Source organism: Pelophylax lessonae, assembly GCF_965119305.1.
Source record: "Pelophylax lessonae genome assembly, chromosome: 10".
Classification (NCBI taxonomy): Eukaryota; Metazoa; Chordata; class Amphibia; order Anura; family Ranidae; genus Pelophylax; species Pelophylax lessonae.
The window spans coordinates 184,757,356-184,778,836 of NC_138777.1; the positions used below are offsets into that span (position 1 = coordinate 184,757,356).

At 44.6% G+C, this 21,481-nt stretch overlaps 1 protein-coding gene across 3 annotated transcripts in view; it reads right to left on the bottom strand.

Moving 5' to 3' along the window:
• NLRC5 (NLR family CARD domain containing 5) overlaps positions 1 to 21,481 on the bottom strand; it is a 314,671-nt gene that overhangs the window by 153,897 nt on the left and 139,293 nt on the right. For all 3 annotated transcript variants that reach the window (XM_082270129.1, XM_082270130.1, XM_082270128.1), the window contains 3 exons: positions 7,456 to 7,539; positions 6,439 to 6,528; positions 5,184 to 5,234 (listed from right to left, as the gene is read on the bottom strand). In XM_082270129.1, coding sequence (XP_082126255.1) covers positions 5,184 to 5,234; positions 6,439 to 6,528; positions 7,456 to 7,539 — 225 coding nt within the window. The remainder of the gene's footprint in view (positions 1 to 5,183; positions 5,235 to 6,438; positions 6,529 to 7,455; positions 7,540 to 21,481) is intronic.

Below are 21,481 nucleotides of genomic sequence, written 5' to 3' on the forward strand. Positions count from 1 at the left end.
GCGTAGGAATCGCCAACTCAGACAAACCTCTATCCTTCAGCAACTGGTGTTCAACAGCTAAGCCGTCAAAGTAAGCGACTGTAAAGCAGGATGGAAAATTGGTCCTTGGGACAGCAGATCCTCCCTGAAAGGAAGTCCCAAAGGAGCATTGGTAACCAGCCGTACCAGATCAGCGTACCAAGACCGGTGAGGCCAGTCTGGAGCCACTAGAATAACCGGAATCCTTTCTGCCTCTAACCAGCACAGGAGTCGTGGCAGGAGTTTGTGAGGACTGGAATGAATCGGCAGCCCACCTTAGAATTCTGGCTTCTTACTGAGCCTGCCAGGACACTTCTTGTGCCCCCTTGGTGATTGACATAGGCCATGGCCGTGGCCTTGTCCGAATGAATTGGTACTGGACACTCCTGAAGACAAATTGTCCAATGAGCCAGACAAGTCTGATCGCTCGGAGTTAAAATACATTAATTGGCAGTCTGGACTCTGCCAGAGTCCAGACCCCCTGAGCACATCTGTGCTGAAGACACCTCCCCACCCAGACAGGCTGCAATTCGTGGCTACAACCATCCAGTACAGGGATAGAAGGATTTTTCCTGTCCAAGTGCTGGAGAACGAAGTCACCTCTACAGACAATGGATCCTTGTCCCATTTCACCAGAATCTCTTTTGCTGAGATCTTGTGTGGCACTGTGCAAACAGACCGCCTCGAATGTTGACACCATCAGGCCCAGCATCCGCATGCCAGCTTGGAGGGATGACTGTCTGCTGAACAACAGAAGCTGAATTGTCTCCTGCAATGTCTGGAGTTCTTCCAGAGGAAGAAACACTCTGGCTGAGGCCGAGTCCAGAGTCAGACCCAGATAGTCCAGTTTTTGAGGACAGAACCAAAGCAAACTTCTGAAGGTTCAGAATCCACCTGAACTCCCGCAGAGTTCGCAGAGTAATCTTCAGATGTCCATCACAGCAGTCAGAGACTCCACTTGCAGAAGAAGATCGCCCAGGTACCCCAGTACCGCAATCCCCCACTGACTCAAGCAATGCCAGCACCGGGGCCAACACTTTTTGAAGACCGGAGGAGTGGAGGCGAGACCAAAGGTCAACCACAAACTGATACTGTTTCTCGCCCACGACAAAATGAAGGTAGCGCCGGTGACCGGCATATATTAGAATGTGCGGGTAGGCTTCCTTGATGTCGATAGAAGCGAGAAGAAAACCCTCTTATGTAGGGACGCCACTACCGTGCGAATGGACTTCATTACCCGCACAAAGCAGTTTAGCGCCATGAGGTCCAGAATTGGACATACCTTGCCTTCCTTCCTGGGAACTGTAAAGAGGTTTGAGTAAAAACCCCTGAAAAAGTTCCAAAGACGGGACTGGAACAGTCACCACTTAAAGTAACAAGTCTTGCACTGCCCTAAAGAGACCCTGAAAGCGACCTGGGACAAGTGCAAGTTGGAAGGGAATAACTTTGTGGACCCATTCCTCCTGTACCAGTGAGTTCCATGGATCCAAAAACCAGAGAAGATGTTCCCCCACTCCAGGAGCGGGTGGGAGCGCCCCTTCATGCAGAGGCAGCCTTGTCCGTAGGTCTGGAAGAGCCCACTCGTGGCTTGCCAAACCAAGACCTCTTGGAACCGCCGGTGGAGGCACTGACTTTTGATCCCTTGTCTTGAGACCCTGAGGAATGAAAAAACCTCTCATGGGCAGAGGAGAATGGCCCACGTCTATGACGGGGCTCCTTGCCCTTAGTAGCCAGGGGAAGAAGAGTACTCTTCCCCCCTGTAAGACCCTTAACAAAGTCATCCAAGGAAGCTCCAAACAGGCGATCCTCTACAAGGGGGAGATCAGATAAGGCCTTCTTAGAAGTCTGGTCCGCAGACCAGCATTTCAGCCAAATAATATGCCAAATGACCACTGCTGATACAGACAGCCTAGATATCTAAGGAGCCACATCCAAAGAAGCATCACAGATAAACTGATCTGCCAGCTCCACAAGATAGGGGGAAGCTGTTTCCCCTCTAGGTGCCGGTGTAAAAGTTTAGCCCACTTGGTCACAGTTTGCAACACCAGGGCAATAGTAAATACCGGCCTAAGTGCCGAACCAGCCACAGAGAACATATGGCGGGCCAGACCCTCCTCCCTCCTATCAGCTGCATTTGTAAAGGCTGGGGACTCCTCAACCGGAAAGAAGGTAGCTTTATTCAACCTGGAAACCAGTGAGTCTGCTACAGGTGGGACCATCCACCTTTTAAACAGCTAATCCTCATAAGGATACCACAAGGCAAAAAGCTTAGGAACCACTGCGTTTTGGAAACCCCACTGTTTTGTGACAATGTTGTCAAAGTAAGTGGAAACAGGAACACCCTCGCCGCTTTGGAGGGCTTGTGGCTGCCAAAAGGGACCAGAGCCTCCGACGCAGCATCAGCCGCAACCTCCATTTTTAAAATGTTATGCACAAACAGTGCATCCACCAGCGCCTTTTCATGCGCAGCTAGAGGAGCAGAGGAATCATCCTCACAATCTGAGCATTTAGGGTGCGTGGACCCTTACCCAGCAGGGTGACTTGTGTCCGTGGCGGCCGAAACAATTTCAGGAAGTTGATGAAACAATCAGGGGAGGGCCGCGGACTGCGATCCCGCAAAGGGGACACTGACCGAGGGCCCACCAATGGACCACGTACTGCACCCTGTCAAAATGGGACAAAATGGGACAAGGGGGTCATCCTCCGAGCCCCTCCATAGAAGCCCACATAATAGTAAATAGCCCCCACAGGCTGCCCGCTGTGACACGGACGCGCAGGCAGGGTACCCTGATGGTCAGGTGCCCCACAGAATAAGGGACATGGCCCAGCAGGCCCCAAGCCGCGGCTAAAATTTTTGTGGAGGCCCAGCCACAAGTGCACAGATCCCAGTCCGGCAGATGCCCAAAGGAAGAGTGGGGGCCTCAGCCAAACTCTCACTGGGGCCACCCCCCAATGGAGGCGCCCGACTCGGCCACATGGCCTAGTAGGCCGTAAGCTGCAGCCTAAATTTTTGTGGGCGCCCATCTGCCTGGACTCCGTCACCCAGTCCGGCAATTGATTGTAGATTCTCACAGGAACAAAATAACAAAGATAGGAAAAAAATCCATTTAAAAATAAGGGCCAGGGCCAGAGATCCTAGCAAGGAACTAGGTCCTCCTGACTAAAAAACAAAAACTGAAAAAAACCTAGTGCCTATAGCTGAGAGTGGGTGTATACCCCCTGGAACTGCCCATAGGCATAGTCAAGCTTTTTCCTGACTAGCATCCTGCTCCTGTAGGAGGCAGTATAACCCAATGGTTAAGAAGAATCCGGAGCTTTGTCTGTCAATGAACGAAAGAGAAATGTCATTTTTGGTGAGATACTTCCAATAGGAAATCACATCTAAAGGGATGCAGACCCTGCAATTTTCCTCATTGCAGGTGAAGCAGCTGGTTGATAATTAAGAAACCACTCCTGTTAGATGCACATGGGCACAGACAAACACATAGGGATTTCTTCAGAATAACAAAAAGTAGGAATCTGCAACAAAGTTTGCCAAAATCCTTGTAATGTACATAAATCACCCAGAGGGGAATGTTTTTTTCTCAACAAAAGTGGAGTTACTACAGGCGTAAAATTGTACAGTATTTGAGGTTTGCAAATACTGGGGTAAATACTAGGCTCTTCTGACATTTTTTTTAAATATTCACAAGTGTGATCCACAGGAGGGGGCACCACAAAGATCTATAAAGCCTGCCCATTAAAAAAAATTTAAGTATGAAAAAAATATCTAAAAAACGACATACAGCATATACAACATCAGCACGTTCATTAAAGAGATTGTAAGGTCTCAAAGTTTTTCACAATGCATTCTATGAGTTAAAGTGAAAAACCTTCTTTGCTGCAGCCCCCCCTCCCCTCCTTTTTCTTTCCTGAGCCTATTTGTTCCAGCGCTGTGCATGAGCCCAGTGGCTCCAGACACCCTCATGAAAAGCGGCTTTCCGTGGGGGCACCCGATGAAGAGGAGGAGCCAGGAGCGGCACCGGGGCATGCCAGAAGAGGAGGATCGGGCCGTTCTGTGCAAAACCCTTGCACAGAGCAGATAAGTATAACATGTTTGTTATTTTTATTTAAAATATCCAAACCTTTGCAAACCCTTTAACTTAAACTAAGCAGAGAAATTGATAATGAAAAAATATATGTTTTCCATATGTCTAACCTTGGAGAACTGGCAGTAACCAAGCAGAAAGGACATCCCAAGGGTATCACCTAAAATGTTGCACAAAACCCTTACACTTTTCAACACTTTAACAACCCAGCAATAAACAAAGCCAAAAAAGGAAAACCTTTGCTGTTCGAAGTTCTGTATCCAATATTTGTATTTAGTATAGTGATCAAGCTGCTACATATTCCTGTGCAGTTACACAGATTTAAAGCTTTAGAAAACTGCCAATACTGAAACAGAGGATAATTACATCCAAAAATATTTTTAAATAGAGTAGACAGTTAACAAATGATTTCATAAGATTAGAGAGTTGTTTATATGTTTCCTCCTGGGGTGCAGTAACCATACAGACAACGTTGAGAAGGAAGGATCACTGATGTTAAACCAAGCAACATAGAAAAGAAAAGTTATAACAGGAAATCATGCAGCAATAGAAACCTTACATATGTTATAATCCTTCTCTACACTATCCAAAAAGGAAAACAAAATAAAGTTTTGCTTTTGGCTATACTTTACTCCAGCCTTTCTCATCCCTATGGTTCCTTTAGAGATTGCTAGGGGATCCATGAGCAATGAGTAGTTTCTGTCCTTCAGATTTGTAACCACTGACACCGATGATCTTTTCAGTTGTCTGTAAGTTGGGGATTCCTCTTAATGACCACAAATCTTAGAAGCACTCATTTCCACTGGCCATCACACAAATGTATCATGATACTGTAGCTATAGCAATAATTAGCTGGGGATCCCTGGAACCAGAAAGTTATTTAAAGAGTTCCTCCATGTTAAAAAGGTAGAGCAAAACTTCCTTAATCTATACATTTCAGTGACCTAAGGAATGAGCAGTATAAGATAGAAAGTGTCATAGTGATGGGAAATTCCTTGCTTGACAACATAAGAGAAGGATATCTAAAAAACAGTATTTTTTATTACACTAGTATAAATCACTTAATAATTGTTTTACCTCTGTGGTTTGCAATGCACTGTGGAGAAGACAGCTGTAGAAGTGTCCCCCCTGCAGAAAAGTTATGGAATTTAAATACGGTATATATTTTTGTAATTGTATTTTTATTAATATTTTAAACATACAAAGTATGAAACAAATACAAAAAAATAACGAGTGTGACATCCGGTAGTAGTATACGACAGGAAACAGTCACTTACAGCACTTAAATGTCATAATAGGCCAAGACATTATGCATCGGCATGTCACAACTTTAGAATATAAACAAAAATCAAGAACAAAGAAATGCAAGATGCAGCATATCAGATAATACAAGAAGTAAAAAGAAGGAAAGAGGTAAGGGAGACACCATGGAGCTGAAGACTCAATAGATCATACAATAAACATTTCAGAATCTATGGACATAAGAGATATCTAACTAGGGTTCAGGACAATAGTCAGAGTTATCCCAAACCTCCCAAATTTTGTTAAACCTTGACATTGAGTCATCAATTATTGCAGTCAGATGCTCCATCCTATGTATGTTTGCTATAGTAGACAGAAGTTGGGAATTTGTGGGGGTAGATGTAGTCAACCAGCAACATGGTATAACTCGCTTTGCTGCTAATAAAATAAAAGCCATCAACCTCCTTGTATGCTTGGAGATGCTTGGAAAGGGAAGACCCAGAAAATAATGTATATGATTCAAAGATATAATGGTATTTAAAAGGTTTTACAAAAGAGTCTGGACATAAGCTCAGAAAGGTTTGATGATGGGGCAATACCAAAAAATCTGATAATGGGTACCTATGTTTTCTATACATCTCCAGCACTGCGGGAAAGCTTCTGGATTGCGGGCACGTAGACTATCTGGTGTCCTATACCAAAATAGGAGACTTTTAACAAAAAGCCTCTCTCTGTGCCACACAGCATAAAACTTCAGAGGCGGATTCCCAAATTTGACCCCATTGTGCCAGGGTAAAAAGCTTGTATAGGAATGACTGGACTCAGTCAAGGGGGTTGCTTTGTGAAGGAGTCTATATATAGAAGAAATTAAATGAGGTTCATATGGACCCCTACAACACAAAAGTCCAAAGCCAGTTGGATTATCTGAAGGTAAGGCAGCAGATTTAGAGAAGAAAACATTTTTAATTTATAAATATGAGTAAAAAAGCGTTTTTAATGTCTGGTAATTAGATTGAAGATCCGCAATACATTTTTTTTAAAAGAAAAAAAACAGAGGTACGGTCATAAGCAGATAACTAATGTTACTTACGTTATCTGTATATCTCTGATGTTGGGTTGTGTAACAGCTGACTTTACCAGTAACAAAATATTCATTGCACTTAACTCATTGTTGCTTAGGCTGGAAAACACAAAAACAATCTGTTATTTTTTTGTTGTGGTTTAATATCTTTGTACTAAAGAGAAAATGCGGTAAAATAGTTGAGACAAGAAGAATAATAGAAAGGAAACAAGTAGGCAACCTACTGGTTTTTTGTGTCTTTTATATTTGCCTGCAGTTGAGCTTTCAGTAATTTCTCATAACTCCTATATTACATTGTTACCACGTCACATACGAAATGCACAACCGCATATGTTCTTAGAGGGCCTACTGTTACTTTGTTCTTTTCCATAAATCCCCGTTATTGTAAAAATTGAGTTAGGCTGCCTATTGACTATTGACATCTAGACATAAATCAGCCAGCTATCCACTGATGTAAAGAATGAGTGAAAAGTAAAAAGAGAGCTCCTGACAATGACATACAGTATTTGGACATTTTCTCAATATGAAAAAAAAGAACAAAACAGACACATACAGTACAATGATAATATACATTTTAACAAAAATAAATCAAAGAAAAAAAGGATCAAAATGTATACAACCATCTCTATGGTGTAGTTGTTGGCACAGCCTTCTTTTATCCCTTACAACTTTACAGCAGAACACATCTAAGAGCAGGCATCAATTCAGTCAAACCCTGCCCAGGTCCACCAATTCTGCCCACATTTTTTCAAAGCATCACACATTTAGGCATGCTCTATGGCCATAAAATATCAGGTTCAAGCTCATCTTAGAAATGTCACATCCATTTTCAAAACGATCACAATAAGAATGGATCCTTCCATCTTTTGGGTTCTACAGGAACATCTTGCCAGGAAATTAAAAAATATCATGCTGACATTTTACATACAGAGCTTGAAAACCCAAAAGCACTAACTTACTTAAACAGTATCCTTTATATAATGCAAGTAAAGTGATAAAATAAAATATTGAGATGACATCACTTACTCTAAATGCTTTAAATGATCCATCTCAGAAAACAATTCAAGCAGCATGCCCATGTCCTTAAGTTTCAGATGATTACCTTCCATGCTGGAAAAGTAAATGTTACAAATGATTAATAATAAAAAAGTAAACTTTTCAAACTGTTTTTTTTTTTTTTTTCATTTTATTTTATGATTTGTTTATATTTTTCCAGCTTTACAACATAACACATAATTACTGGCTGCATATTGTATTAGTGCTTATGATGGGTTTCCACATGACTGTGTAGTAAACATAGCTTAGATTGTCAAAGTGCCAAATCAGTGGCAACCAATATAGCATACTTTATTTATGTTTCAAATCCTATACTGCCGCAATCTGAGCCAAAGCCTATAATGTGGTTATTGTATCAATTTCTATAGGAAAAACATTTGATAAAAATTCCCACATGTGACACCACCACCTGACTCAAAAGGTGTGCAATAATTAAACTAATATGGTTGACAACAGAGACACATATGGGAGACTGGGCATATAAAAGGTGTGTGTGTGTGTGTGGCGGGGGTTTATGTTTGTTTGACTATAATGACATTTTGGTGGTAATTCTCTTCTGGGTTCCAGTGCGGTAACAATTTTCCTATTTGGGTCCTCAGATTAAAAAGTTTAAGGATCCCACTCTGGGTTTGTAACCCTGGGTTAGTCCCTCGCTTCTGTTCGACTCCTGGACTTCTTATACTCGCTGGAGTGTGCGGTGGAAGGACTAATGCAAGCCGGCCTTTCCTCTGTGCATAGAGCCTCAGACGGTCTTTATAGTAGTTCATGCGTTTGTTTTTCCCCCTTTTTTTCCTTTATGCATGCTTTTCTTTTTTTGACTCAAAACTGGTGGTTATTGAAACTGTGGACTGTTCCCGGATAGCTCAACGGTTACTACTAGCACTACCAGATTGAGATGTGGGACTATACTGGTATGTCTTGATTTTGATACTACTGTATGCCTTTACCGTTCTTGATAGCTTCAACAATGTAAAAATGTACACTAAATTGTATTACTCTATTTTATAAAACTAATAAAAATGATTGAAACAGAAAAAGTTTAAGGGTCTCTGTATTAGGCCATGAAGGATAGTAATTTCCTTATTGGAGAAGTGCATAGCAATGTACCGAGTGAGCTGAGTTTAATTTTGCCACTGAATTTTTCCTTGGTATATGCAAAAAGTCTGTAGCCTAAATGATAACTTTCATTGACTAACTCAGGTCCTGTAATCCTGCCTTCATATCTAGCTAGGCCTTATATTTAGCAGAGGTCTAACCTGCCTATGATGTACTCTCCCCTAGTGTTCTGATCCAATACAACACACAACATCACCAGCTACTCCATCATGGTTAGAATTTGTACTGCAGTTTTCTTCCGCAATACTTTTAACTTAATACCAAAAAGAAGAAGCTGCACTTTCACTCATTCTTTTTTCTGTGCATTCAAAAAAAGCTTTATTGTAACTTATATTTTCTTGTAGCACAGACTCTATAGGGAGCAGCTGAGACGAGGGTTCCTCCTACCGCTCCCAGTGGTGATCTGCTCTGAACTGAACCCAGACTCACTAACATATGAGTAATGTAACATTGGAGAAATACAAACAGAAAGCCCTGGGGAGGAAGTTTGGCTAAGACAGCAAGGCTATAACAAGACAAGCTTATTAAAAATGTCAGGAATAAACACTGTTATTACTGAATATTTAGAACAACTAGATGACCTATAATTTTAAGGCCCTAACTATACCACTGGGCAGTGGGAGGGGGGGTCTAACATAATCTGCCAGGAGTTGGGCCCATAAACTCCCCTTAGAGCACTTTATCTCTATCCCTTCCGAAGGGGGATATCCCAAATATCCTGGGACAGTTCTGCAGCAAGTGGCAGAAAAGTTTCCAAACAGCCAGCAAGCAAAACCAGTACCAACGCCTGGGGCCTTTACCACTGTACACTTTTTTCTTCCCTCCCTTGCCGCTCATGCTTCTTTCTTCCTAGGCTCAGTGGGTAGGGGCTTTAGTCCTAGTTGCTGATGAAGTTAATCTAGATCCTCCTCTTCGCTCACCCTGCCACACTGTCCTATTACAGCGCAGGGGTGGAAGAGAAACAAGCTGTGGTGGATGGTCTCAGGAATGCCCAGGCCCTGCAGCTCTGAATTTAGGGGTCTGCCAGCCAGGGTTACACACAAAATCTAGTTAAAGCACATCACTATCCACCAGACCCTGCTCCTACTCCATCAATGTGTTTTACCCCAAGAAGGGCTCAAGCTGCCTATAGATGGACTGAAAATTTGAAGGCTTCAGCAGACACTGGCCCAATTTTAAATCAACTATGGGTGTTCCCGCTTGACAAATCTCGATCTAACTGTTGGAAAACTTTTGTCAATCTGCAGCTTGCAGACAATTGGCTGTAGCCACTGATAATTGTATTCGCGGTCTATGAACAGCATTAGCCAAAATGTGATTTCAATTCTAAGGTGGAGTGATTTTAGTTCTAAGGTGAATGGGTTTTTTCAAGCCCACACAACACAGATTACATATGCAACTTTCCTTAGTAGATATACAGATACAATTATGAGTATCCTTGGTTGGCAAAAAAAGGTTGCAGTATATAACTATGCTGTGTGTATATGTAAACTTCTGCAGATTAAAGCAAAACATATCAATTTGCTTATTTTACTCTTTTTGTGTAATACAGTGCTGACATATTCCTTAGTTCTTTACTAAGAAAACTGAACTAACCACATAAGTCATTTCTGATAAAAAAAAAAAAGATTACAGTCTCGTGTCTATACCACAGACACACAGACACACGTGCACACCCTGATCAGTAATATATAAAATAGTGCGGGAGGAAACCAGAACACCTGGAGGAAATCCACACAATTATGGTTAAAAACTATAAACAGAAGTCATTTTTCAGAAGATTCTTAACAATATTATAGATTATATCTGCTCTATAGAGATACATGTGGGAGATGCAATTTTTGTTAATTTTCTGGATTTTGGTTATGTTTAGTCTTAAAATTCTAAATCCAATCAAAACTAACCTTTTAAGCTTTATAGCATTTTGGAAGACTGAAGCTTCAACTTATATGAATGGAGCATTGTGTGTAAACTGACAATTATGGACAGCCTTGCTTGAGGAAGATAATGGTGTTTTATTGGCTGTAAAGGAAGAAAGCTTTCTCCACGGAAATGCTGAACCATAACTGAAAGTTAAGAGTTTTGGGTGGACTCAGGGCTGCTGTTAGAAATCACAGGGGCGTGTACAGCCTACCTGGCAGGGCCCCCCTGAATATGTCAAGATAATATTTGCACTAAAAATACACCAAAATCATTAATAGCGGACACAAACATAACAGAGAACCTGTGTGAATTAGCCCTTTTAATTGTTTTTTACATTTTTTAGAAGGTAAAAATGTTTACAATTATTTTATTTTACAATTTTTTATTACAATGTTTAACCACTTAGGAGGATTTTCCTGCTCAAAGACCAGGGCCTATTTTGCGATTCGGCACTGCGTGGCTTTAACAGACAATTGCATGGTCGTGCGGGGCTGTACCCAAACGAAGTTGACGTCCTTTTTTTCCCGCAAACAGAGCTTTCTTTTGGTGGTATTTGATCACCTGTGCGATTTTTACTTTTTGCGCTATAAACAAAAAAAGAGCGACAATTTTGAAAAAATAACAATATTTTTCAAATTTTTTTTATATGAAATTCCCCCCTAAAAAAAGTAAAAATCAAAATTTTTTAACATTTTAGGCCAATTTGTTTTCTGCTACATATGTTTGGTAAAATAAAATCGCAATAAGCGTATTTTGATTGGTTTGCGCAAAAACTATTGCGTCTACTAACTACGGGAAAGATTTATGTAATTTTTATTGTTTTTTTTTTTACTAGTAATGGTGGCGATCTGCGATTTTTTTTGCGGGACATTGCGGCGGCCAGATCGGACCCTTGACTGACATTTTTGACACTTTTGGGGGTACCAGTGACATTACTACAGTAATCAGTGCTATAAATATGCACTTGTTACTGTAAAAATGACACTGGCAGGGAAGGGGTTAACTTTATTGGTGATCAGTGGGTTAAATGTATCCCTAGGGGCATGATTCTAACTGTGGGGGGCGTGGCTTGTGATGTAGCTACAGAGACATACGATTCTACATAGCAGGATCGTATGATCTCTGCAGTTACATCAGGGAGAATGACAGGCGGCTTTGTTTACATTAGCCGCCCGCCTTTCTCCCTCTCCAGCGGGAGATCGCGAGTGACTGGCGGACATCGGAGCAGGGATGTTAGTGAACAAGCGGGGGCGGGAGCGCACCTCCGGCGGCGCGCGCTCGCCCCCTAGAGGCTCGTAGGTGAGCGACATAGCCCTACGCAGGTTTGCCTGTACGGGGCTGACTGTCGCAGTAAATAGTCGTGCAGCGGTCGGCAAGCGGTTAAATTTTTTTTTTTTTGTTTTTTTTACAATTTGTTATTTTTTTACAGGACAGGGAAGTCTGCAGCTCTGCGGGAGGTAAAAGGGGGGAAACGGCACAGTGAAAGGGGGGCACATGAGGGGGGGGATCAAGAACAGGCAGAACAGGGAGGGGGATCGGTGTTGGAGAAGCAATTACAGGAATGATGCCCTGTGTCTGTGTCTCGCCCTACAGAAGTTAAAAGCTGGCAAGAGGGCGAGAAACTGGCTTTCAGCTGCTGCAGAAAGCAGCACAGGGCTTCCTTCAGTAATTGCTCCTCTGCCCGACCACACCAATTCCCCATGCTTTTGGAGCCCCCCTGTGTGCCTGGGCCCCCTACAGGAGGGCTGGTGGACTTAACTTTTAAGCCATACAATAGAGGGCTGCATTGGGTTTGGGCTCCCGCGGGACCCGCAGGGCCCCATTGCAAATCTTGCGGGTGCGGGCGGTTTTACCTCTGCTGCGGGCGGGAGTGGGCGGTCAAAAAATTTTGCAGAGACCCGCGGGGGAACGGTGCAATTTGGTGTAACGTGTTTTCTGGCATGTAAGATTACTTATTTTTATAATAAAAAAGATACCCGAAAAATCGGGGGTCATCTTATACGCCAGGTACTGTAGTTTCAGCTAGTTACAGAACATCCCTATTAAAAATGTTAGCCCGCTGGATGTGTATACAGTACCTTTGGCAACTTAGAGAACGTCCCTGTGCTGTAATACTCTATGTACCATGCTGAGCCAATCACGGCAAGCGATGTATTCTATTAATGCATACAAAGCCTGCTCTGATTGGCTGAGTCAGGGAGGCGGGCTTATACAACCTTTGCCAATCCGAGCAGGCTTTGTATGCAATAATAGAATACACAGCTTGACGTGATTGGCTCAGCACGGTACATAGAGTATTACAGCACAGGGACGTTCTGTAAGTAGCCAAAGCTTACTGTATGCACATCCAAACTATTAATAATAGAGAAGTTCTGTATGTAGCAGAAGCTACAGTACATATTAGGGCGCATCCAGCGGGCTAAAATATTTGATGTTATGAAATGGTGTTGCCTCAGAAGAGGGGGAAGTCTTAAACGGCGAGTATAGGGCAAAACCGCAAGAGTGGACACAAACATTTCGGGTGCGAGCGGGAGTGAAACACAAACATTGCGGGTGCGGGCGGTCCTGGTCATACATTCAGTTGGTGCGGGCGGGGGCGGGTTTATTAAAACAGTCCCGCGCAGGGACAAGACAAACCAACAGAACCCCCAGCAGCAAATATGGATGAATAGATGAGGAATTGGCTGCACTCCCGTAAGATGCCATTTCAAAAATGTTTATTCAGGAGAAAACAAAATAAAATAAGCGCAGATGGTACAAGGCTTACAGCAGGGGACAAAAGGTGACGCGTTTCACACGACTTGCATGCTTTGTCAAAACCATACACATGCAGTCACATAGACAAAATATATAGACATCAAGTCACATGGTCATTAAAGTATTAGCAATTAATTACAGATATGCTGCCCCCAGTGGCGTCGGCAGGGGGGGGCTGACCTGGGCTATAGCCCCGAGTGCAGTGGCGTCGGCAGGGGGGGGCTGACCTGGGCTATAGCCCCGAGTGTGCTCCCCAAAAGCCCCGAGTCTCCTGTTGCTTTTTTAAAATGATTAGCCCCGAGTCCCAAAGCCTGGGTTTGGCCGAGAACTCGGGGCTACATACCTCAGCAGTGTAAGATTTATAAAGCACATCCAATGATTGGTGGGCAATCCGGGGCAGCCGCAAGGAGAGTGAATGCAGCTGTCAAGTTTCAGCATTGATGTCGGGTGTGGGCGGGGCCGGTATGCCACGCCCACCTTCCTCCCCAGACAGCTTCTGTTTCTCTATGCACGGAAAAATGGGGTGGAGCCCCGCATACCGGTCCCGCCCACACCCGAAATCAATGCTACTTGACAGCGGCAATCACTCTCCTGCCCTGCGGCTGCCCCAGATCGCCCACCAATCACTGGATGCAGTGGCGTAAAGGGCACTGTGTAAAGGGCAGGCAGTGGCAGCTCCTTCAGTCCGGGGACTAGCGGGGGCGGAGCCGCGGCGGGAAGGGGGCGGGGCCTCGGCGGGAAGAAGGGGGCGGGGCCTCGGCGGGAAGAAGGGGGCGGAGCCTCGGCGGGAAGAAGGTGAGTGCCCATTGCCCAAGTGTGTGTGCTGGGTAGTAGAGGAATGGGGAAGCTGCATATAGAGGAATTCATCTTTCCCTATTCTTTCTGCAGCTGCTGAATAACTGATTCTCCTCTTCTCCCTCCTGCAGGAAGAATAGGGGAAGATCAATTCCTCTATATGCAGCTGCCCCATCCCCCTCCTATACAACTTCTTTTGCTGGCTCACCAGTGCTCTTAACCCCCCCCCCCCCCCTCCAGTGTTCTAATCCCCCCTCGGTGCTCTTATTCCCCCCCCCCCTCGGTGCTCTTATTCCCCCCCCCCCCCCACCCTCAGTGCACTTATCCCCGCCTCAGTGCTCTTAACCCCCCCCACCCAGTGCACTGGACTGCCCCCTGTTCTTTAGCCCTCCCCCAGTGCTTTTCATCTCCCTCCCCCCTATGCTCCCTGTCCCCCCCGTGCTCTCCACCCCCTGCGCCTTCCAACCCCCTGCAATGCTTTCCAAACCCCCTCTTAATACTCTCCAGTCCCCCACCCCCACCCCACCGTGCCCTTCAGCTCCTCCAGTGCTCTCTGCTTCGCCTGTGCTCTCCAGCCCCCCTAGTGCTCTTCTATCTTCTATCATGTCCTCAGTCTCTGAGCATCTCCTGTATCATGTCTGCAGTCTCTGACCATCTCCTGTAACATGTCCTCAGTCTCTGACCCTCTCCTGTTTAATGTCTGCAGTCTCTGACCATCTCCTGTATCATGTCCTCAGTCTCTGACCCTCTCCTGTTTAATGTCTGCAGTCTCTGACCATCTCTTGTATCATGTCTGCAGTCTCTGACCATCTCTTGTATCATGTCTGCAGTCTCTGACCACCTCTTGTATCATGTCCGTAGTCTCTGACCATCTCCTGTACCATGTCTGCAGTCTCTGACCGTCTCCTGTATCATGTCCTCAGTCTCTGACCATCTCCTGTATCATGTCCTCAGTCTCTGACCACCTCTTGTATCATGTCTGTAGTCTCTGACCATCTCCTGTATCATGTCCTCAGTCTCTGACCATCTCCTGTATCATGTCCTCAGTCTCTGACCCTCTCCTGTTTAATGTCTGCAGTCTCTGACCATCTCTTGTATCATGTCTGCAGTCTCTGACCACCTCTTGTATCATGTCTGTAGTCTCTGACCATCTCCTGTACCATGTCTGCAGTCTCTGACCGTCTCCTGTACTATGTCTGCAGTCTCTGACCGTCTCTTGTATCATGTCCTCAGTCTCTGACCATCTCTTGTATCATGTCTGCAGTCTTTGACCACCTCTTGTATCATGTCTGCAGTCTTTGACCACCTCTTGTATCATGTCTGTAGTCTCTGACCATCTCCTGTACCATGTCTGCAGTCTCTGACCATCTCCTGTATCATGTCTGCAGTCTCTGACCGTCTCTTGTATCATGTCTGCAGTCTCTGACCATCTCCTGTATCATGTCTGCAGTCTCTGACCATCTCCTGTACCATGTCTGCAGTCTCTGACCATCTCCTGTACCATGACGTCTCTAAGACTTTGAAATGTGTTCACCACATATACCGGGATGCTTCGCTTTCCATTCACAGGCCTGTGGAAGAGGTGCTGCAAATCACAGCAGGACAATGCTTGCTGGATCTGTTGGGTTGGGCAGGTGAGTGTTCCCACGTATAACATGTAAGAGGAGGGAAAAAAAATGATGGGACAATGGTCAGACATGGGGTGGTATGGAGAGGAGTACAGGGGGTCAGACATGGGGTGGTATGGAGAGGAGTACAGGGGGTCAGACATGGGGTGGTATGGAGAGGAGAGGAGTACAGGGGGTCAGTCATGGGGTGGTATGGAGAGGAGTACAGGGGGTCAGACATGGGGTGGTATGAAGAGGAGTACAGGGGGTCAGGCATGGGGTGGTATGGAGAGGAGTACAGGGGGTCAGTTATGGGGTGGTATGGAGAGGAGAGGAGTACAGGGGGTCAGACATGGGGTGGTATGGAGAGGAGTACAGGGGGTCAGACATGGGTTGGTATGGAGAGGAGTACAGGGGGTCAGACATGGGGTGGTATGGAGAGGAGAGGAGTACAGGGGGTCAGTCATGGGGTGGTATGGAGAGGAGAGGAGTACAGGGGGTCAGACAAGGGGGGGTATGAAGAGGAGTACAGGGGGTCAGACATGGGGTGGTATGGAGAGGAGTACAGGAGGTCAGTCATGGGGTGGTATGGAGAGCAGAGAAGTACAGGGGGTCAGACATGGGGTGATATGGAGAGGAGTACAGGGGGGCAGATATAGGGTGGTATGGAGAGGAGATGAGTACAGGGGGTCAGTCATGGGGTGGTATGGAGAGGAGAGGAGTACAGGGGGTCAGACATGGGGTGGTATGAAGAGGAGTACAGGGGGTCAGACATGGGGTGGTATGGAGAGGAGTACAGGAGGTCAGTCATGGGGTGGTATGGAGAGCAGAGAAGTACAGGGGGTCAGACATGGGGTGATATGGAGAGGAGTACAGGGGGGCAGATATAGGGTGGTATGGAGAGGAGCGGAGTACAGGGGGTCAGTCATGGGGTGGTATGGAGAGCAGAGAAGTACAGGGGGTCAGACATGGGGTGATATGGAGAGGAGTACAGGGGGGCAGATATAGGGTGGTATGGAGAGGAGCGGAGTACAGGGGGTCAGTCATGGGGTGGTATGGAGAGCAGAGAAGTACAGGGGTCAGACATGGGGTGATATGGAGAGGAGTACAGGGGGGCAGATATAGGGTGGTATGGAGAGGAGCGGAGTACAGGGGGTCAGTCATGGGGTGGTATATTGAGTTGGTCTCACCTTTGCATCTGTAAACAGCTTCCACTTTTCTGGGAAGGCTTTCCACAAGATTTTGTATTGAGCTTGTGAGAACTTGTGTATTTTTGAGGTCAGGTACTGATGTTGGACAAGAAGACCTGGCTGTTTACATTTACACCAAAGGAGTTTAATAGGATTGAGTTTAGGCTGCATTAATTTATGTTCCATCTGATGCCGGCAGTACTCCTCTCCATACCACCCCATGTCTGACCCCCTGTACTCCTCTCCATACCACCCCATGTCTGACCCCCTGTACTCCTCTCCATACCACCCCATGTCTGACCCCCTGTATTCCTCTTCATACAACCCCATGACTGAACCCCTGTACTTCTCTCCTCTCCATACCACCCCATGACTGACCCCCTGTACTCCGCTCCTCTCCATACCACCCTATATCTGCCCCCCTGTTCTCCTCTCCATATCACCCCATGTCTGACCCCCTGTACTTCTCTGCTCTCCATACCACCCCATGACTGACCCCCTGTACTCCTCTCCTCTCCATACCACCCCATGACTGACCCCCCTGTACTCCTCTCCTCTCCATACCACCCCATGTCTGACCCCCTGTACTCCTCTCCTCTCCATACCACCCCATGACTGACCTTCTGTACTCCTCTCCATACCACCCCATGTCTGACCCCCTGTACTCCTCTCCATACCACCCCATGTCTGACCCCCTGTACTCCTCTCCATACCACCCCATGTCTGACTCCCTGTACTCCTCTCCTCTCCATACCACCCCATGACTGACCTCCTGTACTCCTCTCCATACCACCACATGACTGACCCCCTTTACTTCTCTCTTCTCCATACCACCCAATTTCTCACCCCCTGTACTCCTCTCCATACCACCCCTTGACTGACCCTTGACTGAGGGGACCATTGGGTGGAGCTTGGGCGGTACTTACTTTTAAATATGGGAGGAGCTTGGGCGGGGCTTACTTTAAAATGTGGGAGGGGGTTATCAAATTTATCTTCGGGCTGAAGCCCCTGGTCTTTTTCCCACCTAGCAACGCCCCTGGCTGCCCCAGTGATTGAATGCATGTGGCCCGTTATTCCTTGTCTTTGAGACACTCGCTCATCTCTATTCTCTAAGCGACAAATATATTATCAAACTCAAAAATTAATATCTGTAAGGGCTCTTTCACACGGGCGCTCCGTATGTCCGTATTTCATCCCATTTTTTTGCGGATGAAATACGGACATAATGCATGTCAATGGAAAAGGAATATATTTGTAAAGCATATAGAATATGACAAAATAATTTCCCCCAAAAATTTTTTTGAAAAGAAATAAAAAAACAAAAACAAAGAAAACGGCAGAGATATAGCTAAACTCCAAAGAAGTATACACATCATAAACCTATATCATAGACATCTAGATGTATAATGTCAAGATATGAGTCCTATCTGCAAAGTGTTAAAGATAGATAATGTTACATGTCATAAGTGCAGTAAACACTAATTTCATAAACTACTCATAAAAGTGGGTTAAATCTCACTTAACCGGCTGGTATTCTTGTACCCAAAGAAAATATCCAAAACACTTCACGTTTACATAATATTCTGAAGTTATCCCCTCCTCTCCTTGGAGTATTAACCTTTTCTATACCTTGTATTTGTAACAGAGAGGTATCCCCACCATGTATATCATTGAAATGTTTCGCCACATTGGTGTTATGTCCTTTTTCAATGTCATATACATGATCATGCAAACAATCGCAAAGTCTCCTAGTTGTTCATCCAACATATTGTATTGCACACACCTTACAAGTAATTAAGTAAATTACGTTCGTGTTGCAATTAATGAAAGATTTGATTTTAAAATTCCTGTGGTTCGCAGTGGAAGTTATCTGGTTACCTCTAATCAACCTAAGGCAACATGGACGAATGTTTGCTCCATATCTAAATATGCCCATAAAATCTAACCATGTTCCACTGAGAGCATGGGATTCAAAATCACTAGGGGAGAGAAAATTGGCTAATGAAGGAGCTCGTTGGGACACAGTTTTGACCCCTTTGGACAGGATTTTTTCATAACATTCGTCCTCATATAGAATAAACACATGTCGTTCGATCACTTTTTTAATCTTATTAAACTCTAGACTATATGCCGTAGAAAAAATGGGAACATTTCTAGATTGGATCTTTGGCACTTTTTATGTAGTAACCCTTCCCTTGATGTTTTTTTTAGCAATATCAATTGCTCTTTGGATTATGTTGGGTTTATAACCCCTGGCACCAAACCTATCATACATGATAGTTTTTTCTCATTGAAAATCCTTCTCCTCACTGCAGATCCTGTGCAACCTCAAGAATTGTCCCACTGGAAAGCCGCAGGTCACATGGTTGGGGTGCCCAGAATCGGCACGCAGGAGAGTATTCCCTGATGATGCTTTTCTATATAAGCCGGACATTACATAGCCATTCTGATGGGAGAGAATTACATCAAGGAAAGGAACTGAGATGCTGTCCATGTGCCAGGTAAACTGTAAATTCAATTTATTATTATTATTTAAATATGACAAAAAACCCTCTATATGTCTCACTGAGCTGGAGCAAATGAACAGCAGGTCATCTATGCAGCGACAGTAAAAAATCTGATCTCTGAACTAAACAGATTAGTATCTCCAAATATGCAAACTCTCTCCCACCAACCCATGCAAGACAAATCAACAGAACCCCCAGCAGTAAATACTTCCTTTGTTTTCCTGCCCCCTTCTCTGTTCAGCAACCAACAGAAAATACCTGGTATTTTCTGACCTAGGTAAACAGCATGTGACAGCACTGGTGCTTGGTGATTGACCAAGCACTGTAACATTGGGTGTGGGAGACTGGTGAAAGGGCCAACTTAAGGTAAGTGCATGCTGCAGTGAGGTGAGTGGAATAAAGTGATCCTGTTGATTTGCCATGCATCGGAAAACAACAGGATTACTTTACGTAAAAGGTGATTTTTTTTTATTACAATTAAAGCCATGGTGAAATTAGAGGAATTCATTTATTTTTATAAAGCAACTCTTTAAAATGAGGTTTCTACTTCACCAATAATTTTTAAAGTATATAAACAATAAACAGACACAACTGTGTAACTAAAGAACAAAAGGGGGTGCCAACTAAGTGTAATAAAAGCCTTTAATGATTAAAAAAACAATTGGCGACTCAAATTAAAAAGTATGCATAACACGCAAACCACACTATATCATGGTTTGACAAAGGAGCAGATTGCTCTGGAATGCATTACCACACCCCTAGCTGCAGGTTCTCTCATCACACCTGCTTCTGCCCTCCACAGTGGTTCCATTATGCCCCATACACACGTGCAGATTATCTGCAGACTTTTGTCTGCAGACTTACCAAAACCATATAATATGAGGTCAAACCTAAACACTTTCAATTTGTATGCAATCCGGCAGGCCCTTGCACTACATAGAAAAGGTAAGTCTGCAGACAAAAGTCTGCAGATAATCTGCACGTGTGTATGGGGCATTAGACTTCCTGGTTTAGCTGCTGAGCAACTCTGCTTTCCTCTGACAGTCGCAGGCTGCAGACTTACTGTATGCCTTACAGGCATGAGGGTCTTCTTATCGGCTTGTCTTCTACAGATAAGCGTTATACATGCTTTTGAATGTGAGTTGCCAATTGTCTTTTAACCACTTTACCACCGGAGGATTTTGCTGTCTTACGTCCAGGCCACTTTTTGCGATTCGGCACTGTGCGATTTTAACTGAAAATTGCGCGGTCGTGCAACGCCATAAACAAACAAAATTTACTTCCTTTTTTTCCCACAAACAGAGCTTTCTTTTGGTGGTATTTGATCTCCTGTGCGATTTTTACTTTTTGTGCTATAAACAAAAAAAGAGCGTAAATTTTAAAAAAATAACAATATTTTTCACATTTTTTTATAAGAAATTCCCCCCCAAAAAAATGTAAAAATCAAATTTTTTTTAAATTTTTGGCCAATTTGTTTTCTGCTACCTATGTTTGGTAAAAAAATTAAATAAGCTTATTTTGATTGGTTTGCGCAAAAGTTATTGCGTTTACTAACTAAGGGAAAGATTTCTGTAATTTTTGGTGTTTTTTTTTTAACGAGTAATGGCGGCGATCAGCGATTTTTTTTGCGGGACTGCAACATTGCGGCGGACAGATCAGACCCTTGACTGACATTTTTGACACTTTTGGGGGTACCAGTGACATTACTACAGTAATCAGTGCTATAAATATGCACTGTTACTGTAAAAATGACACTGGCAGGGAAGGGGTTAATTTTATTGGAGAGGGAGGGGTTAATGTATGCCTGGTGCTTACTGATGTGTGGGGGGGGAGGTGACTGAGTGACACAGGGACAGATCGCAGGTTCAGCTATGCTGAACCCTGCAATCTGACCCTGTCTGTCACTTAGGAGATCCGCCCGCTTTGTTTACACAAGCGGGCGGATCTCCAGACTCGATTCCCCGCCGCTCCTCCACTGGCCCGACTCCCGCTGTGACTGAATACAGCGGGAGCGAGCCTCCGGCGGCGCGCGTGCGCCGCCCACAAGGGGTGGAGTCCAGCGACGTTGGTCTGCGTCGCTGGACGGGAACGAGCCACTTTG